General features: G+C 42.5%; 4 protein-coding genes across 4 annotated transcripts; 2 read left to right on the forward strand and 2 right to left on the reverse strand.

Annotated features, from left to right (window-relative positions):
• The first annotated feature begins 174 nt into the window (after positions 1 to 174).
• Positions 175 to 7,412, forward strand: LOC128491787 (prenylcysteine oxidase 1-like). Its single transcript, XM_053464103.1, has 6 exons — positions 175 to 279; positions 3,353 to 3,559; positions 3,659 to 3,833; positions 3,932 to 4,143; positions 5,668 to 5,820; positions 6,699 to 7,412. Exons 1-6 carry the CDS (start codon positions 177 to 179, stop codon positions 7,355 to 7,357), a joined length of 1,509 nt encoding a protein of 502 aa, XP_053320078.1. The 5' UTR covers positions 175 to 176; the 3' UTR covers positions 7,358 to 7,412.
• Positions 7,413 to 8,383: 971 nt separating this feature from the next.
• SNRPG (small nuclear ribonucleoprotein polypeptide G) lies at positions 8,384 to 10,413 on the reverse strand. The gene is made up of 4 exons (XM_053464113.1): positions 10,285 to 10,413; positions 9,723 to 9,745; positions 8,686 to 8,810; positions 8,384 to 8,559 (listed from the first exon to the last, which is right to left on the reverse strand). The coding sequence occupies exons 1-4, from the start codon at positions 10,314 to 10,316 to the stop codon at positions 8,509 to 8,511; spliced, it is 231 nt and encodes a 76-aa protein (XP_053320088.1). The 5' UTR covers positions 10,317 to 10,413; the 3' UTR covers positions 8,384 to 8,508.
• Positions 10,414 to 10,715: 302 nt separating this feature from the next.
• On the forward strand, positions 10,716 to 14,369 carry FAM136A (family with sequence similarity 136 member A). Its single transcript, XM_053464112.1, has 3 exons — positions 10,716 to 10,862; positions 13,154 to 13,294; positions 13,679 to 14,369. Exons 1-3 carry the CDS (start codon positions 10,776 to 10,778, stop codon positions 13,874 to 13,876), a joined length of 426 nt encoding a protein of 141 aa, XP_053320087.1. The 5' UTR covers positions 10,716 to 10,775; the 3' UTR covers positions 13,877 to 14,369.
• Positions 14,370 to 17,441: 3,072 nt separating this feature from the next.
• LOC128491466 (leucine-rich repeat-containing protein 18-like) lies at positions 17,442 to 18,212 on the reverse strand. Its single transcript, XM_053463788.1, has one exon. The coding sequence runs from the start codon at positions 18,210 to 18,212 to the stop codon at positions 17,442 to 17,444; it is 771 nt and encodes a 256-aa protein (XP_053319763.1).
• Positions 18,213 to 18,689: the final 477 nt, after the last annotated feature.

The following is an 18,689-nucleotide window of genomic DNA, read 5'->3' on the forward strand; positions in this document are numbered from 1 at the left end:
ACCCCACTCCCTGCCACACGCATTGGGGTAAATTCCCCCCACGATCTCACATTCATCCGCGTGTGAATGTAATAAAGGGGTAATAATCCTAACGATGCGGAGACGGGCGCTGCGCCTTTGAACTCGTAGGGAAGGTCTGCGCATGCGCACTTGTCGTGAATCGCATTGGAAGCGCTATGGAGCTGGGTGCTGGCTTGTTGTCCGTGTTCTCCGTGCTTATACTGGGCGCCCTGCGGGCTGGGGTGGCACAGGAGCTGCAAAGCCCACCCAACAGGATAGGTAAATAATACCCGGGGCAAACCGCTACGGGTGGAGGGGGGCATGCTGTTTGTGTGCATGGTGGTGTTAACCCTAAGAATGGTGTGGGGCAAACAGCGCGCAAATGGTTAAGAGAGGGTGTGAAACTGGCGGGCAAGCTGTGCGGGGCGAGGGGTTTATACCCCCTCAGCATGTCTGCTGCCCGCTTTACACAACAGCCTCCTCATAACTCAGAACAAGTTTTAACGGACAGTGTGGGAATTTTTTTTTATAAAAGTTCATTGAGCTAGAAACCCTTATACAATAATATATATATATATATATATATAAATAAATTAAATACATATAAATAAAGTAAATACACACACACACACACACACGTGTATATATATATATATATATATATATATATATATATACCGTATATAGCCATGCATGCGTGCATATGAGGATAAAGCCACACGGAAATAGCCCTGCTGGGCCGATGCCACCATGGACTACATGGAGTACAGAGTTCCAAAGACATGTGACGGGGACTGAAATGCGGGGCCTGCGCCAGCGCCTGTCGGTACTCAGAACAGCAGTGTCTTGGGGTAGCTTTTCTCCAATCTATCCAACCGCAAGTGTCTGATATCTCCACGCTAGCGTCTGCACCTAACTTAAAATACAGCCTGTGAACTTGTTAATAGAACAGACGTGGCTGCTGGGCTCTTATACAGTGCGCTATGCATTAAAACAAGTTATTCTAGGGTCTTAACGCTATAGCAACCAATGGATGGGACGGTCCAACCAACAAGACTGTTCTGTTAGTTGCTATGGAGATAAGACCAACACTGCACCAGAATACCTTGGATCTATTCCCTTTCTTACTGACGACACCACGTCTTCCATGTTTTAATTATATGCATTATTAATGGCAAATATTTCACCAATTACAAGAAACAGGCTAAAGAATAGCTTTAAGGAGTGGCGTGTGTAACATGCACACAATTAAACAACACGGAACAGACATGGCAGTTTGTTTCCTGAGATTTGTGGCACAAGGTGGCAAAATAAAATTAGCAACAGAAGAGTTTTACCGAGAGGGTGGTAGGTAAGTGGAACAGGATCCCAGCAGAAGAGGTAGAGGCTAAAACAGTAAGAGAGTTTAAAATGCATAAAGCTATCCTGAATCTAAGACAAGACCAAGGACTGATTAAGGTCCGCACCTTTACATCAGGAATAATGGGCAGACTAGGCCGGCCGAGTGAGTCTGCTGTCCAATTATGGGGTAGGATTTTATTAGTTGTTGACCCTTTCATTTAGTCTCATGTTCATCTGCGGATTAAAGCCGAGCCGTTCAGGGGCCGGATGCGGCAGTTTGTCAGACAGATAAAGCTGGGGCTGTTTGGACAGATAAATAAAGCGGATAGCACTGCTGGAAAAAAAAAACGTATTTCAAAATACCATTTTAGCAATACCTTATGTCCCTGAATATAGGCTGCACTTTTTAAAGTGGGGGTGCGGCCTATATTCGGGGTTTAACGCAGGGATGCGCAGTTCTTGTCGCCCAACGCCCGGACGAGTGTTTTTTTCATTTATCCCTGCTGCAGGTAAGCAGCAGGGTTAGGATCTAGATCCCCCGCAGCCCTGCAGGGGACCTGGATCCTCCTCTCCGGCAGCTGGCGGACATCTGCGCAATGCGCTTAGACAACCTCCGCTGCTGGCACTTCCGCTGGGGCTTCTATGATGGAGCACCAGCGTGACATAACCTTCCGGTGCTCCACCATAGAAGCCCCAGCGGAAGTGCCAGCAGCGGAGGTTTGCACTCATCACCGCAGCCGGTGACAAGCCGGCCCCGCTAGACACCAGGGGGTGCATTGTTAAGTCTAGGGGGGGCACTCCTAGGAAGCAGAGTGGCATATCAGGGGGGGGAGTGGTATTTCTAGGGGGCATAAAGCATATCTAGGGGGCAGAGTGGCATATCTGGGGGCAGAAGTAAGGTTCATTATGGTTAAGGGGGGACCTTAAAATGGCTATTGGTTTTCTGTATATAACATATGCTGACAAACTGATAGATACCAAAAATGTTAAAATACATGTATTCCTGTTCATTAGATAAAATACTGTTTTACCATTCCACTGATGTGTATTTTTTCTTTAAAAATACATTTTTCTTTAAAATTGCACCAAACTTTTAGGGTGCGGCCTATATTCGAGCCAATACGGTAAAACAAGCGTCCGTCTTACAGGCAGAAACAGAACAGCGTGACATCCTCCACGACACTGAATGAAATGTCTCCTTGGACTAAACGTCAGTGAACTCCGCAAACACCGCAGCCTGTTCTTTGTATTCTGCTGCCGGCGCCTGGCGGGGAAAACACTTTTGTAACTTGTTTTTCTTTTGAATGTAGATTCTCTGGCAGCGAAATCGTTCTCTGTTCCCAAAAAGTTTCGCTTCAGAGCTGGGAACGTTATTTTCTCAACAGCCACAGAGAACCCAGAATAATTAAAACAAGTGATTTCTGCGTTTATTATTCTGTAAAGATCCTCAGGAGACTATGAGAAATAGATAATAGATTCACCTGCCATCCAGTCTGTCCAGATTCAGGGTAGCTTTATGTCTGTGCCATGCGTATGCGTGTTTAAATCCCTTCACTGTATTAGCCTCTACCACTTCTTATGGGAGGCTGTTCAACTTATCTACCACCCTCTGAGTAAAGTAAAACATTCTTATATTACATTTAAACCTGTGGCTCTCTAGTTTTAGATTATGACTTTTAGATCCCCTCCCTGCACGTTGTTAGAGTCCCTTTTACATGACAGGTGTTCTTATCGTGGTGAGGTACCCTAGCGATACCTTCAGACGTTTAGGCAGCCTGGGCACGGAGGAGCATTCTATTTATTATAGAAACCATGTTTAGCTTTAGGTAAGTAGACGAGAAGTGTATTTTTTAAAATACATTTTTTAAAGTTTAATAAAAAAGAAATGAGGTGACTATTACACTTAGCGTGAGTGTGAGTTATTCCATGTATATACGAGAGCCGTACAAGAGTTTTCGTGTGTTTTATTTCAGTGAATTACCAATTAAAGGTATAAATGTGTCTCTCGTAGCTATCGTCGGAGCGGGAATCGGAGGATCATCTGCTGCTTATTTCCTGCGGCAAAAATTTGGCAAAGATGTCCAGATCGATGTGTTTGAGAAGGGAGAGGTGGGAGGGCGTCTGGCCACGCTGGAAATTGGTGGTGCCGAGTACGAGGCTGGGGGGTCCATCCTGCACCCCCTCAATCTACACATGAAAACGTTTGTTAAAGAGCTGGGTATGTACATGATGTAGTTTATACATGCTGACCACTACTTATCTCTATGGATAACATTACCAAGCCCTAACAGGGTCATTTACCACTGTTATTTTGCAGGTCTCTCCGTCCGCATGCGCAGCGACGGCCTGGGTGGAATTTATAATGGAGAGGAATTTGTTTTCCAAGAGAGTAGCTGGTTTATTATCAATTTCGTCAAAATGCTGTGGTATTATGGGCTGAATTCTCTGCGCATGTACACGTGGGTAGAGGACATGCTGGATAAATTTGCACGGTACGTATATGTAGCGCTTCTTATATTAATAGGTCATATAAATGATTTTTTGTTATCACAATAAAACGTGCTCTTGTCCTTCTTTTTTTGTCTCGCAGGATATACAGCTATCAAAACCTGGACTATTCGTTTTCCACCGTTGAACGTTTACTTCATTCTTTGGGGGGCGACGACTTCACAACGAGGTTAAACACATCGATAGAAGAGACCATGCTGAATTCCGGCTTCTCCGTAAAGTACATTAACGACATAGTTTACCCTGCCATGGGTGTCGATTTTGGACAGGGTCTCAAAATTAATGGCTTTGTAGGTGAGAACTATTTACGGTGCAGATACTTACATCACCTATGGAGAGCGTCATTTCCGAGGAGGTTCCGTTAGAACGTGGTTTCCCTGTATTTGGTTTTAAGGTTTTATGCATTCAAATAAGAGCAATCTTGGCTATCTTGTACAGAATCAGAAAAGTGTATTATTTAGCGGCGAGATCACAGGGGACGGCTGCAGCTATTCAGTCCAACCGCCAAACCAGCCAAGATCAGCCTAAACCGCGTTCTGGCCGAGGTAGGCAGGTCCGGGAGGTAGGGGTGCAGGATCTATGCCACAAAGCATATGAGTGAGAGCTACCTGCGTGACATGGATAAGGCCAGATACCGTGCTTTCGCACTGCGGATTATTCATGTTTATGTGTCTTCTGACATTACGTAATATGTTTTAGAGATATTTACAAGTTTAGCTACTTTATGCATGGCACATGCTTTATCTTGTGCACTTTTGTATAAACTAAACAAATGTTAACCCCTTCACATGCATGATGGTGCTCCTTGTCATCTTGATCATCTATCACAGCGACAGGGAAAGTCATGATGGGGGTAGTAGGCACTTTCTGCTGATAGCAGCCGTCCTGCGGCAAACCAGGATCTGTTTGTGGTCACATGATCGATGTCATCATAGTTTTCGGTCTCCTGATTACTCTTACTCTTCCTTTTCTTTCAGTTGCAGCTCCGGTGGGTGGGAATTCTAGCAGTTCAAGGGCAGTAAATAGTCACGTCATATGGCATGTTAAGAGATTTGAAGTTGCCAAGAAAGTTATTTTAGTAAACAGGTGACTTGGCAGTGGCTTCTATCAGAAGCTCTCATTTTTGAGTACGTCAAAATATTTTTGTATATATCAGGTTACGGCTACAAGAATAACCTTCATCCCTCGTATATTTCATGATAAACAGACTGCTTTTATTTCTGTTATTTGGCGGTCTAGTGGATTTCTGCACAGTCTGCATCGCCTCCTCTCTCATGCTATGCTCAGCCCCAGAGAGCTGAGGGCCAGGATATGAAGCCGGCCCCTGGAGCTCGTCCTCAGAAAGTAGTGTGGAGCATGCAGGTTTGAGACAGCGCAGGTACAAACCCCGCAGGTCCCTCTCTGCCGGTCGGAGGGAGATGTCTGATCCTGCCTCATGTAGTAGAAGTCCCCGGGCACAATGCACCCTGTGCATCCATCTCAATGTGCCCCTGTATCAGTAAGAGCCGTCTCTATCTTTCTCCGCCAGGCCTCTTATCTTGTATCTGCCCCGCTTTGTCTTTCTATATCTTTTCTTTTGTGTGCCTTGCCTCTGGACAGAAAGCTTTTCACATCTTATAACGAGGGAAGGGAGCTCAGTAGCCCAAACAGTTTACAGCAGCGTGTACACATTTCTAGAAAGAGGTTCCCGTAGCTGCCGTGATGCCATCAAAATACCATTACGTTGTTATGTTTGGAATATGTACTGTGACTTGCGACGTTAATTGTATATGAAGTGATCTACTGACCCCCTTGCTCTCGTGTCTATCATCTTTTTAGGGACACTAACTTTGGCGGGCACTCATTCCGGCCTCTGGTCAGTGGAAGGTGGAAACAAGCGTGTTTGTAGCGGTCTCATTCGTGCCTCGGACTCCAAACTAATTAGTGGCGCCGTCACCTCAGTGGAAGAGAAGAGTCTTCCTAAACATATCGGTGAGTAACAACGTATACAACTACAACATAACAGACTTTCAGAATTCCACCCGGTGCACCGCTAGATAACACAATTGCAAAATAATCAAAAACTTGCCAACTCCGCGTATAAAGCCAGCGCTTGTTTTCCAAATAACTCCAGATAAGCACAAGCGGATCTGTTCATATCTGGAGCATTCTGCCTAAACCTTTGGGATTTTGCAATAGCATTTCTATATTACAATCTAAACATTTTAGGCCCGGGGTGTTAAAACCGCTAGACAGAAGTTAGTGTTCAGTGGATGCGTCTGCCTATCAGAAGGTGTCAAGATATATAAACTGTACAATGTTATCTGTGTATAGCCTGAGGTAGTATAAAGTATGACAATTACTAGTAGATTTGTCATAGGGAAACTATTTTCACCAGCGGGTATATAGTCCCTGGGTAACCGTGAGCTAACCAAGAAAAAAATAAAACTACCAAACCAAATCCAGAGAGAGAGAGACCACTGAGCCGGGAATTGCGATAAAGTTATCAATGTGACATTTACCCCTTTCATCTTGCTTTTGTCCCAGCTTACAGTTCACCTCTTGTTATTTGTTTCCCTTTATTCATTATTTATTCTGTTACATTTATAACAGTACAAATATTCTATATGTTACATAACAACATTTCAATAACGATAAATGCAACTAGGGGGACATGAGGATCTCTTTTGTAAACAAACACTTCTGCTGCATTATCTTGAAGTCCAGGCTTATGATTATCCCAACGAGAGAACAGCTTTACATATCGTCATGACAAACGACACCTTAATACCTGTTCACCTAGAGATAACATTGAACCTTATTGTAGGAATCTGTATTATTCATTTATGAACATCCTTGCTGTCTTATAGGAAGCGGAGAGCACCTATACGAACTGAGTTATGAGACCAGTGCTGGGCCGCAAGCGGACTTGTACGATATAGTGGTCATGGCAACGCCACTCAACAAGCCTGTTTCCAATATACGGTTTTTGGGCTTCCACCCACCTATAGAAATAATGTCCAAGGTCTACCATCAAACAGTGGCTACTTATGTTCACGGGAAGATTAATGGTTCTTTCTTTGGATGTCCTCAGCCTTGTCAGCTTGAATTATCTGACATTATAACCAATAACCCCAAGCTGTTCTTCAGCAGCATTGGTGCTGTGTCTCCTGTTAAAGCCACGACTGAATCTGAAGCTTCCCAGCCCACTGGTCTGAAAGTGTGGAAGGTCTTCTCTCCAGAGCCTCTGACAAAAGATCAGCTGAAGCTGCTGTTTGAGTCTTATGAAGCAGTTAATGAAAGAAAGTGGCTGGCGTATCCTGAGTACAGCCCTCCAGAAAAAATGCCTCCCGTTATACTCCATGATAGGATCTACTATGTTAACAGCATTGAACTGGCAGCCAGCGCCATGGAGATGAGCGCCATCTCTGCCAAGAACGTGGCTCTGCTTGCCCATCATAGGTGGTACGGTAAGGATGGACAGATTGACCAGCAAAACCTAGAAGAGCGACTGAAGTCTGAGCTGTAAGCGTCCGCATCCAACAGTAGTTAATAACGTGCACTCGCATAGCTCAAACATCAGATATGAGGTTTTTCCTTTAACTATCCACCTTGCGCTGCTAAGCTTTCATTTAGTAATTGATACATAAATAGTACCGTGTAATATTTGTATAGACTGGATTAATATAATTAAAGGTACATTTTGCCTTTGCTAATTATGGTCACTGTGAAGTCCAGCAACCTTTTCCGCTGGTGAACAAGCCAGTCGCAGCATCGGATAAGCCCTTGCCAGCATCTGTATTGACATGTAAAAGAATCAAACTACTAGATGAAAGCAGGAGGCTCTGGTCGCTATCCTTCATTTGTTGGCTTTATTGACTTAGAAGATGAACCGTCTACGTATTAGAAATAAACATATTTGCTTAACAGCCCACAAGATGCAAACGTGGCTGAAAGCCAAACATTTGCACTTTTGGTTGGTGGGGCTTCCTTATTATAAGGAAGGTATCCGGGATCTGCACGGCTGATTATCAATTGGTTGAGGTAGCCTCTGAAAGAGTAGGATGAGAGGAGAGAACTTTGTGAACAGGAATTGGTTAGATTATGTTGCCTGTAACTAAGATTCAACGAGGTGAACTATTTAAATATTTCCAAAACGTTTGCACAGAATGAGAAAAGCACAAGCTTACAGGTAGTTTTAATTCATTTAGTTTGCCACTGCTGGTTACAGCTGCCCTTCAGGCACGATTGATGGGAGTCTGCTTATTGACAATATGAACCTATAGCTTTGCACATAGATTGCAACTTCTGTTTAGTGAATGATTAAGATTCATTTTGTAATCTGTCACTAGCATTAACAGTTATTTGTATTTCTGTAAAAAATAATTTGCTTAATAAATTTTATTGCCCAATGAATTTGTTTTTGCTTGTTTTATAAAAATACAAGCATCTCCGGTGACGCATACCTGGCGTGTCCAGCAACAGCACACAAAATACCCAACCGAGGCGAACCGGCTGTATACGAAGCCCTTAAATAACGTAGCCAGGTCACATCCTCTATATAAACATTTTAATACAAAATACACAAACAAAAAATGCCATTCTGTAGCAGGAACGCATCCTGGTACACGTCATCCACACTCGCAGGCTGGGGGAGAGGTATCTGATACAGGCTCAACTTCAAACTCGTTCCAAAGCTTCCAGCATAATTATGCTGTTTCCTCGTATAACCTGAAAATAACATTCAGCCATTTATTTATATTGTTAGCTTATTGAAACATGTATACATCATACACTGTCTACACCATACACTATATACATCTCATACATCTCATATACAGAGAATGGACTGCTTACCACCATGCCAATGTTGTTCTGGTGCCCATTTCCCGATACCTCAGCGCACTCATCAACTACAAGGTTCATGAAGGGATCAAACCCCCGGAGAATTCCTTGCACATGTCTTCCACCATTTAATTTCACTGAAATGAATAAAACCAGGTCACAAAAAGGAAGGACGTTTACCAGAAAATAAACACAACGTTACTGGAGACACCACTTGCAAACCAGGCAAGTTCAACTTCCTAGCATAGAGATCCAGAAACAGCTCTTCACAAGTTCAACGGCAGTAACAACGCTATTTATTTAGAGCCCACCTAGCATAGTCTACGGCATCATGCTGCGTGCATCATACATGCACTTAAATCAGGTAGATTCACGAATGGACATTACTAGGGAACGGCTAATTTTGAAAGTGTTGAGCAAATTTATTGTGGAGAAACAGAAGGCGGTTGTAATACTCTCAGGAAGATGTAGCTAGTTTTACTGGTCAGAGAGATGAGGTCTTTAGCAGAACTCAATGGCTTTTATCGGACGAATTCCAACAAGAAAAAAAAAAAAGACATTTACACAAACTCGGCACCTCAGAGGGCTTTTCTTCAGATGTAATTAAGACGACAAAAGTGGCTTCTTGTTATTCGCTGTTGTCCCAACAAAGGGTAAAATTCCACTCATTTCCAGTGCATGGAGATTTATATATTTTATTATATATTCGTTTATTCACCCGCTACTAGAATTCCCTACGTGTTCTATCAGACTACTTATTCCCAGCAGCCCATTCTCTCCACGTCACCCTCGTAACAATAAGACCAGATTGAGCCAAGAACTCCCTCTCCTCCTGCCCCGAACCTTCAAATAGATTTAAGCTTTCAAGAGCAGGGCCTTCTCTACCGCACGCGCCTGTGTGTTAATTATACTGATGTTATCCCTTTATACTTTTTTCCAGTGTAACGCAGCCATAGCTGCTCCATAAATGAAATATCACCGCCTTTCATTGATGAGATCATTAAGGATCCATAAAGCAAAGATACAGCACTGAAACGGTTAATACTTACATGACAGCTTCTTGTCCATAAACCTGTAAGAGATCATTAGACATGTTTAGTACAGAAGAACCGGTACCGTGTCCGCCGTACAAACACAGGAGACACAAAGAGTCAAGCGGATGCCTTTATTGGCCAACAGCACTTAAATCTACCCAGCCAGCCCATAAAGTACCAACTTAACGCTACATTTAGCAGTTTCTGTAATAGAAAGCAAACCCAATGTTACAGGACGGGGTTGATTGTGTTACACATGTTACATATAAACCGGACATAGGACAATACAGACTCCGGCTCACAACTCGACACGTTCCTACTTAATAACTGAAGATGCCCTGTATAATGTATAACTAAATCAGGCGGTGGAAATCCTCTGCTTTCCTGGAAACACTCTTTAGCAAGCAGACCGAAGCACCTGAGGGCCAAGCAGGAGATATAATGCTGATGGCTGCCGCGTTAGGCCTTGGAAGAATCAAACAGGCCTCGGTACTCGGCGAAACTCGCTTCCCAAACAGCCTTAGAGGCTCCCCTTTCGTACAGACTGACTTCCCCGCCAAATCCACGTTCCTCTTACTTTTTAAGCTCCGGTGGGTGCGCTTTGCTCATTTTTCCTCCTCGTGTTCAACCGGTAACAAGCTCACACAAACGCTAGTAACGCGCGCGAAGGAAACGCAAAGCGACAAAAAAGGACACGCCTTCACCAATGACTGCTGAGAACGTCATTAGACGTGGACATCCAAGAGCGGCCATTACAGATATGGGCAAATATATCGCTTCCATAGCGTTATATACGAGAGCTGGTACTTTACTGCACGCATGATTGAGGTATTTTTCAGAAAGGCGTCATATGCACATAGTTCTATTCTAGAAAAACACACAATAAAATAAATTACAATACATAAAAAAGTAGTGTTTTCTGCTCACTTTTCGGAAGCGGATGTTGCCAGTGTCTAACATAAAACATACAGCTGTTACTAAGGAAGTGTTGCCGCAGACGTCCGGAAGTTGCACAGTGAGGGCGGAAGCTGAGATTTATGCCCTTGGAGCACATGCTTATGTTCAGAAATGGCAGAGGAACAGCAGAACCGGCTGCAAAATGCAGTGGACTCCATGGTGAAGAACTTGGAGAGAGAAAACATCAGGAAGATGCAGGTGAGGAAAGTGTTCAGGAGTGTCCAGTGTGGGAGCCATCAGGGTTCAGGGATGCTCAGTATGCACTTAGTGAGCCTGTCATAACTGTCTATGAATTCCTCTACCCTGTGCTCCTTACAGCTAATGTTGTCAGGTGGCATTGACAGACAGACAGACAGACAGACAGACAGACAGACATACTGATCGCCTATAATACCAAGGGCATGGGGGTTATAGAAGGTAATGCCATTTTCCATTTTTACCTGCCAGATTTTACCCTTAATGTAGGGTAGTCGTGTTCTGCCCCATATACACGCCATCATGGGGACGCTTCGCCTACACCGAAACCGGTAACCCGGTGCGTGGCCAGTGTACGTCTGATGGGCCTGATCCTTATTTAATGATAGGAGCCATTCAAATAACGGCTAACGTAGCCTGAAACTATCTGTATTGTAACCGGTTACATCTGATGAATGTGGTTTTTTTTGTTACTATTTTATTACAATGTCTGCTTACTTAAAACAGTCTGTTTCCTTGGCTGTTGTAGCTATATAGTATTTTGTACCTTTCCCTATTTATAATCAATTGTTTAATTGATTAATTATTACATTAAATGCTATCTTCAGATTAAATGTTATTATTCCTCAGTTTGCAATATTTGTAGGATAACCTTTTCGCAGCTTCTTTCAGAGTCCTCATCTTCCTGTAAACTTGGCGACATTGATGCGACCTTTTTCCATTGGGATAGCCCACTTTCAGCTTTCGTTGGCTGTAGCATTTAATCCATCCTAACATTTTAATTATACGACTGCAAATTAAAAATCTTACATATTTGCCGCCATTTCTTTGTACGAAACATCTTTGGTTTAGGTTAGAGGCATTTCAATGGGCCAGCCCGTAATAACCAAGAGTTGTTAGCTAAGCCATTCCGGCAGGAGACACTCACTTGGCTTGGCCCTTCATCATACATAATTATTGAATCAGCTAAAATATTTAAGATTACTTAAAAAGAAACACTGTGAGCGCTCTTGTGCCAATGATTCTAACAGCCAACATTGGGAAGGAGAATAGAAGCGGTGGTATGCTGCAGCCCTGGTGCTGCGGTATCTTCAGAAGGTATGTTTCGTTGGTACAGATAAAGGATGCATATCAACATACCGAGTACTTTAATGTGTACTTGGGGAAGATGTATCGGGTAGTAGACCGTCCCTTTACATATTGCTTCCAGCTGTTGCAGGACTACATCTCCCACAATGCTCTTTCAACTAGGAGGCTGGCAGAGGAGTGTGTGAGATGTAGTCTGGAGGGCCAGAAGTTTGGAGACCCCTGCCCTAAACTATAAGATCAAAAATATTTCATTGTTGTAGTGATTAACCTTATTGATTCAATTATACATTATATACTCCTTCCTAAATTAGCCCTGCAATCGCTAGTGTATACAATTGTGTTTTCCAGTAGAAAACGTATATTTACTTAAATGGCTAACTATGTCGAACAAAAATGATAGTTTTCATAAAAAAAAAAGTGTACAACACAAAAATTAAATAAAAAAGAAACTTTGACATCAGTTGTAGTGTCTCTATAAGACAGGTAGGTTACAGAAATCAGAGCATTTGATGCCCTTGCTGCTCATCTTGTGAAATAATGTGAAGGACACATTTTATTTGCTGTCTGGTTAACCTTTGCGTCCCAGATGACACCGTTGTAACTGTCAGTACATGTGACCGCGGGTTTACCTTTTTGATTTTTATCCGAAAATGGTATTAAGGTTTTTTTTATTTATTGATTTATTATAAATCAACCATTACATATATGGTACTTAAAAGTAAGGTGTGTAGAATCACTTTCTTAATAGTTTATAAGGGAAAAAAGGCTTAAATTTACCTGCCAATGCTGCCTATCACCTGCTGTCCCTGGTATTCTCTGCATGAACCATCTCCGACAGTACAGGAGCCTGCTGTGTCCCCATGCATGCTCAGCTTTGGAGGCTCTCTTTTACTTTGCGATGCATGGTGATCAACAGTCCGTATGTTCAAGACTAACATGCAGGAATTTCCTTTTACTTTCATTGCTCCATTTATAGAAGTCAAGGGACGGCTGGTCCGATCTTCTGGTCAGTCTGTAATTTAAATTCTCCATACCTTGCTACTCGCTGAAAATGCCAAGAAGCTGAACTTTCAGTTGCTTTCGAGTATGACATGCTGCCTTTTTATGTTCTAGCGCTGCAGGCTATGGTGGTGCTTTATAGGTCAATAAATAAATATATCCATATGATGGCTGGGGTTGATCTGTGTACTAATGTCTTGTTGCAGGGGAAGATGTTCCGTTGTAGCGCTCAGTGTTGTGAAAATGATGTGGCTTCCATGCAGCAGGTCCACAATTGCATTGAGCGCTGCCATGCGCCACTGGCACAAGCACAGAGCTTGGTCACCAGCGAGCTGGAAAGGTTTCAGGTAAGCAATGTCAAACCTATCTTCAAGTAACACAATGCTTTTAAGAGGGCGGATTTTGTTTATTTAATTACCTGCTTTAGATACAAACAGAGGATGCATTTTGTTTCCTTTAAAAAAATAAATAAAAGCTTTTGCAGGGCAAAAAAACATTGCCGTTTTTTCTATTGTTGCATTCCCCAATATCACCAGAAGATGGCAGTATAATCCTTCTGAAGGAAAACATTTCCTTCAAACTCTACAGCCCAGTTTTTTTAAATAAATTATATATATTATAAATTATATATATTATATTTTATTTATATATTATTAGTTTTGACTCTTTTTGAGGCTGACCAAAATGTCTAAGTGCTTCTGCAGTTTAAGATGCCTTCCTCATCCTCACAGGACCGACTTGCCCGATGCACCATGCACTGCAATGACAAAGCCAAAGACTCCTTTGATTCTGGATCCAAAGAAACACAGGTGAAAGCTCAGTTGGAGAGCTGTGTGATCAGGTGCGCAGAAGAACACATGAATCTAATCCCTAGCATGACCAAGAAACTAAAGGATGCCCTGGCGGAGGCTGACAAAAAGGCTCCTTAGAAATCTGGAGGAGGTTTTTTGACGGGAAGACCATCCGTCCTCCATAGACAAAGAAGATCCTGCCAGAGCACCCATGAGTCTAGTTACAACTGAACAGTTTTATTACAATAACCAAACCTAACATCATCCCTCAATGTTGGATAAACTGCTGGGAAAATGGAGTAAAGGTTAGCATCCTGTTTGCTGTAATCTGGCACCGCATTTAAAATGAATGTTATCGGCTGTGATAGAAAAGAAATTCTAATTTGTCTCAAAATAATTGGAACTGGAATCTGATCCACATCCGAGGGTTTTACTTTTTAAAATTAAGCCGTGATAATTCGTGAAGGAGCCTTATGTAGTGGCATGGCGATGTTCTGTTGGCCTATTAAAACAGGGCTCTAGTCTGATTGCCTGTGAAAACGGCGCTGGTGCAAGTGAAAAAGAAATGTTTCATCTACGAACGTAACCGAGCTCTGCAGTTACAAAAATAATAAACTGTTCTGCTTTATAAGTCTCAATCTTCTGAATCTTCAGTTTTAGGAAACCAGCAATCCCCATTGGTGCTTTTGATGTCTATCACATAAAATGTGTTGAACTTTTTTAATCTTGTCCTATAGGAGTGACATTTCTTGGTAAGTTTTCATGCCTTGATAATGATAAAAAAGGAAGAAAACCCGATCTTTTGTGTTGGTGTTATTTTATTCTGGTTGCTGGGTATTGGCCAACATAATGATGAAAAAAAGGTAAAACATTTCTAATCTGGATCAAAGCCACAACATTTTGTGATTAATATCCTGTTTCAAGTGGAGGAAGTAAAATGTTGTAGGACGTTGCAATCTTGCAATTGCTATACTTTTGTGAGAGCTTCTTTAACCCCTTCAGTCCCCTATGGACGTACCTGAACGTCCTAAAATTGAATTCAGTAAAGCACTTTAGGATGTACAGGTACAGCCTGACTTTCTTGCAGTGGCAGAGACATCGCCCTGCTGCTGCTGCCTGGAAGATCAGGCTCACATTTGACAGCCTGGACTCCCCTCTGTCAGGAGAAGCCAGCATCGCTGTCTAGACCCTGTTACGATATCAGTGCAGCGGGATCACAAAGAAGAAAGTGAGAAAAAAGGTTAAAATAAATAAATAAAACGAACATAAAAAAAAAACTAGCATAAAACCATATTCAAGAGGTCCCTAGAAAGATCTCTACCCATATTTCACAGATAGCAGTGCAAACGTATAAAAAAAAATATATAAAATAAAATATATATATATATATATAATTTAATTTTGCCCAAACCCATTAAGCTATAACTAAAATAAATACTACTTGCAGAGTACTATGTGTGGGATAGATGTAGCTCTTTTAGAACCTAAAAATATATGTATGTGGGGTATGTTTGTCATCAGGATGTTGCTAAACATAAATGTGGTCATTGTTTAACAGGGACACCTAAAGTGGAAAAGAAATTCTAAGAAAATTGCAAAACTTTTTTCTTGGGATTTATTTACTTATTTTACATACCAGCACTCACAATTTTTGCGTGTTTTCTATGGTTTCAAATGGAACGCCAATTTGTTTTGGGGAAAAAAAGGATGTGAGTTTTGTGTGGGTACATCAAATACTGAAAAAGGGGATTCTTACTAAAACCCCAAAAAGCTGTGGGGGGTAGGGTATCAAAAACCCAACAGGACTGAAGGGGTAAAATGCATCTTACAATCGGGTGCAAGGTCATTCAGAACAGTACCTACAAGTGATTTTCTTTTATTTATACCGACCAGGAGATATATTTACTACAAGTACCGTTAATGGGACCTGCAAGGTATTCTTAACCAAGACATATTTACTACAGCATCTACATTTTGGTGGTTTTCAAACTAGCCCTTGAAGGGGGTTCCATATGGTCCTGGGCATAATTGAGATATGCCAAAGTTTTATTCACATTGAAAAGGTGGCCTAGGGTCTAGCGTGGCAATTGTGGCTTAAGGATTTCTAATCTCTTGACGTGAGTGCAAGCGGATCAGTCAGGTGTTGAGCTGGAACTCATGCAAGAAGATGCTAAATCCTGCACTGCTATGGGTATGGAGGGCCGAATGTGGGGCCGGAATGTCCACCGGAATTTGGAGAGTGTTAAGTGTCTGAGTTGTTAAGCAAATTGAATAAAGGATGGAGGAGTCATACCCTTTTCAGTTTTGCTCCATCATGTCTGAGCCAGTTGAGTCTGGCCAAGCATGTCTGCAGACTGTTTCACATTTTAGCAATCTGTATGGGAACAGGAGACCGCAATCTTAACTTATACACGGAGATCCCTCCCCAGCAGGCAAATGATTAAGAAAAATAAATGTGAGTTTTCCAAATGCAAAGGCCAATCCTTATTGCAGGTAAAAAACGAATGCTATATTCAGAATGTGCTGAATTCCACAATAGGCTTTATTATTATTGCCGCGTTTCTTAGAGCAGACGGGTTACGCCACAATAAATTGCGTTGTGAATCCCTTTGTGTTGGTTACTATCGCAGACGCCGTAGCGAGGGCAGTAGGTGACTTGTTATCTGAAGCACGCCCTTGCGTGTGTGTTAAAACCACCTCTGCTTCCCAGCTCCTGAAACTCGCAGGGACTCTCCCCGTGCCCACGTGGATACCGGTTCCCAGCCTGCCCAGATATGAAACCAGAGAATTCCTCCGTGCTACTGTCACATATCTGGGCGCGTGAGTCATTCGCATCGCCACCTCCTGTTCCTTCGCTGAACGTACCGATTAACCTTCTAGATCCTGAATTCCTGCGGCATCAGGAAAAGTGGGAAAAAAAGAACTCCTTTCATTTTTGGATAGTTGATTCACTTGCATTCCGCTGTCCATCAACTCTCTGTCTAAACCTTGTCCTTATAAGAGGACGGGGTGGAAGCCAGGACTCTCCCTGTGCGTGGTTATGCTTAACAGACAATAATATTTATAGATGCCATTTTTTATAGGAAGGCACTCCTGTCTGGATTTGCGGACACCAAGACCTCTCGGTTACTCTACTAAGTGTGGTTTGCTGTGACGCATTTGTTGGCAGAAGCTAGTCACCGTGCCATGGGTAGCTTTTGGAATGGATCCGTGGGCTTACACTTCCTGCGTATGGGCTGTGATTACTCTGGGTAAACGTATGACCTGCGAGGCTAGAATGTTTTATGGTCTACACGGCTTCCTCTGTGTAAGGTAATTACAGGGTAAGGCAGCTGCCTGGACCTTGCAAAGGTGTTGTATGACTCAAATCCCAACCCGCGCTGCCTGGGTCAATCAAGATCTTCCAGATGCGAACAGATTTTTTTATTTAACGGTCTGTATGCATACCAGTTTATTGGACAACATCTATAAATACATTTAAACATAACAGGAGAAACGAGAAAGGGAAGATAGCAAGGACCCCCCCCATGGACACATACTCACTCAAGGACACTGCAACAACATATATTAAGATTTTCTGCAGAATTTTATTTTAAAGGAAAAAACACAAGTCCAAGTCTATAGCATTCTTCTACTGTGTCTATGCTTCTTCCCCTCTTTCATTCGTGTTTTCTGTCCAACTATTCTAAGCCATGGAGATTCTCTAAGCCTGGGGTCGTCTGGCAGTGGAGTTTGGCAATTCCAGGCCAATTAACTTTGGCTTCTGCCAAATCCCAGGCACCCATATGCCTTGAAGCTTCCATACCTTTGTCTTCTCCTGCTGGCACTTGGTTAAGCATGAACCACACAAATCCTTTTCTTTGACCAAGTAAAGAGAGTCCAGTCGACGGATGGTAACCTGCTTCTCAGCCCACAATTCCTCCTTTGAAGGTGGAATGGGATTCCTCTTGGTGTTTAGTTTCTGCAGTTTAGGCAGTTCAAGGATTTCTCTAGGCATAGAAGTCAGACGATTATCGAATAATCCTATTTCCTTCAATTCCTTCATCTCTGTAATATAGGAAGGAACCATGTCGATGTCATTGAGCCCAAGGTTTAGATAGGACAGGTTCTTCAGCATGTTCAGTTCCTTTGGGATACCGTTGGTGCTGAGCTTGTTGTTGCATACGTTGAGATGCTCCAGGGATTGAAGTTGTCCAATGGACTCTGGGAGTGCTTCAATCTCATTGCTGTGCAGGTCCAGCCAGCGTAAATTCTTGAAGGACTGGATCCAATCAGGTACCTTGCGGATCTGGTTCCGACTTAAGTCCAGCTCCTCCACATTGGTGAGCTCTAGAAGACACTTGGGTATTGCTGCAATGCCTGTTTTGGAAAGATCCAGCCTCTGCTTTCCGTCGTTTGTGATTTTAATACACCGCTTTGCACGTTTCAAGGAAAATTTTTTGCCTCTAGGGCCTTTCACCTTGCTTTTAGGCATCGTCACATCCAGGCACTAGCTAGGGAGTTGGTAATCTGTGGGAGTTTTCCTTTACTTTTTTGCACTCTGGGCAGTCAGCATTTACTAGGGGAAGGTGCAATCATTAGATATATAAGTTGGCTGACGCCATTTTCACTTGTCAGGAGCAGCCGTTACAGACTGATGGCAGTTGGGGTGTGAGACAGAGACCGTTAGCTTAGCAGAGGCTGAGATTGATGCTCATTACTCACCTACCATACTGCAAGTGTGCAGAAAATTTTCTGTTCTTCATTGATAAATATTGATAAATAAATATTGGTGACAAAACCAGGCATTATAATATATAATATTGGGTGCATGTTCCTATTAAAACTTCCTTACATTACGTATATAATCATCTGACCCTGTAGTTTTAGATGTTCTAACAAATAATAATAATCCTTCAAAATCTTCACTGGTATGACAGGCCTTTCTTGTCTCCTCCAAAATATTTTTTTT

Source organism: Spea bombifrons, chromosome 4 (genome assembly GCF_027358695.1).
Source record: "Spea bombifrons isolate aSpeBom1 chromosome 4, aSpeBom1.2.pri, whole genome shotgun sequence".
Lineage (NCBI taxonomy): Eukaryota > Metazoa > Chordata > Amphibia > Anura > Pelobatidae > Spea > Spea bombifrons.

Excerpts from the sequence above, each read along its gene's own strand:
- LOC128491466 (XM_053463788.1), bottom strand. The coding sequence starts at position 18,212 with ATGCCTAAAAGCAAGGTGAAAGGCCCTAGAGGCAAAAAATTTTCCTTG.
- SNRPG (XM_053464113.1), bottom strand. The coding sequence starts at position 10,316 with ATGAGCAAAGCGCACCCACCGGAGCTTAAAAA. Across the intron at positions 9,746-10,284 it reads CACCCACCGGAGCTTAAAAA|GTTTATGGACAAGAAGCTGT; the intron begins GTAAGAGGAACG and ends GATCTCTTACAG. Across the intron at positions 8,811-9,722 it reads TATGGACAAGAAGCTGTCAT|TGAAATTAAATGGTGGAAGA; the intron begins GTAAGTATTAAC and ends TATTCATTTCAG.
- FAM136A (XM_053464112.1), top strand. The coding sequence starts at position 10,776 with ATGGCAGAGGAACAGCAGAACCGGCTGCAAAATGCAGTGGACTCCATG. Across the intron at positions 10,863-13,153 it reads AAAACATCAGGAAGATGCAG|GGGAAGATGTTCCGTTGTAG; the intron begins GTGAGGAAAGTG and ends GTCTTGTTGCAG. Across the intron at positions 13,295-13,678 it reads GCGAGCTGGAAAGGTTTCAG|GACCGACTTGCCCGATGCAC; the intron begins GTAAGCAATGTC and ends TCATCCTCACAG.
- LOC128491787 (XM_053464103.1), top strand. The coding sequence starts at position 177 with ATGGAGCTGGGTGCTGGCTTGTTGTCCGTGTTCTCCGTGCTTATACTG. Across the intron at positions 280-3,352 it reads AAGCCCACCCAACAGGATAG|CTATCGTCGGAGCGGGAATC; the intron begins GTAAATAATACC and ends TGTCTCTCGTAG. Across the intron at positions 4,144-5,667 it reads CAAAATTAATGGCTTTGTAG|GGACACTAACTTTGGCGGGC; the intron begins GTGAGAACTATT and ends TCATCTTTTTAG.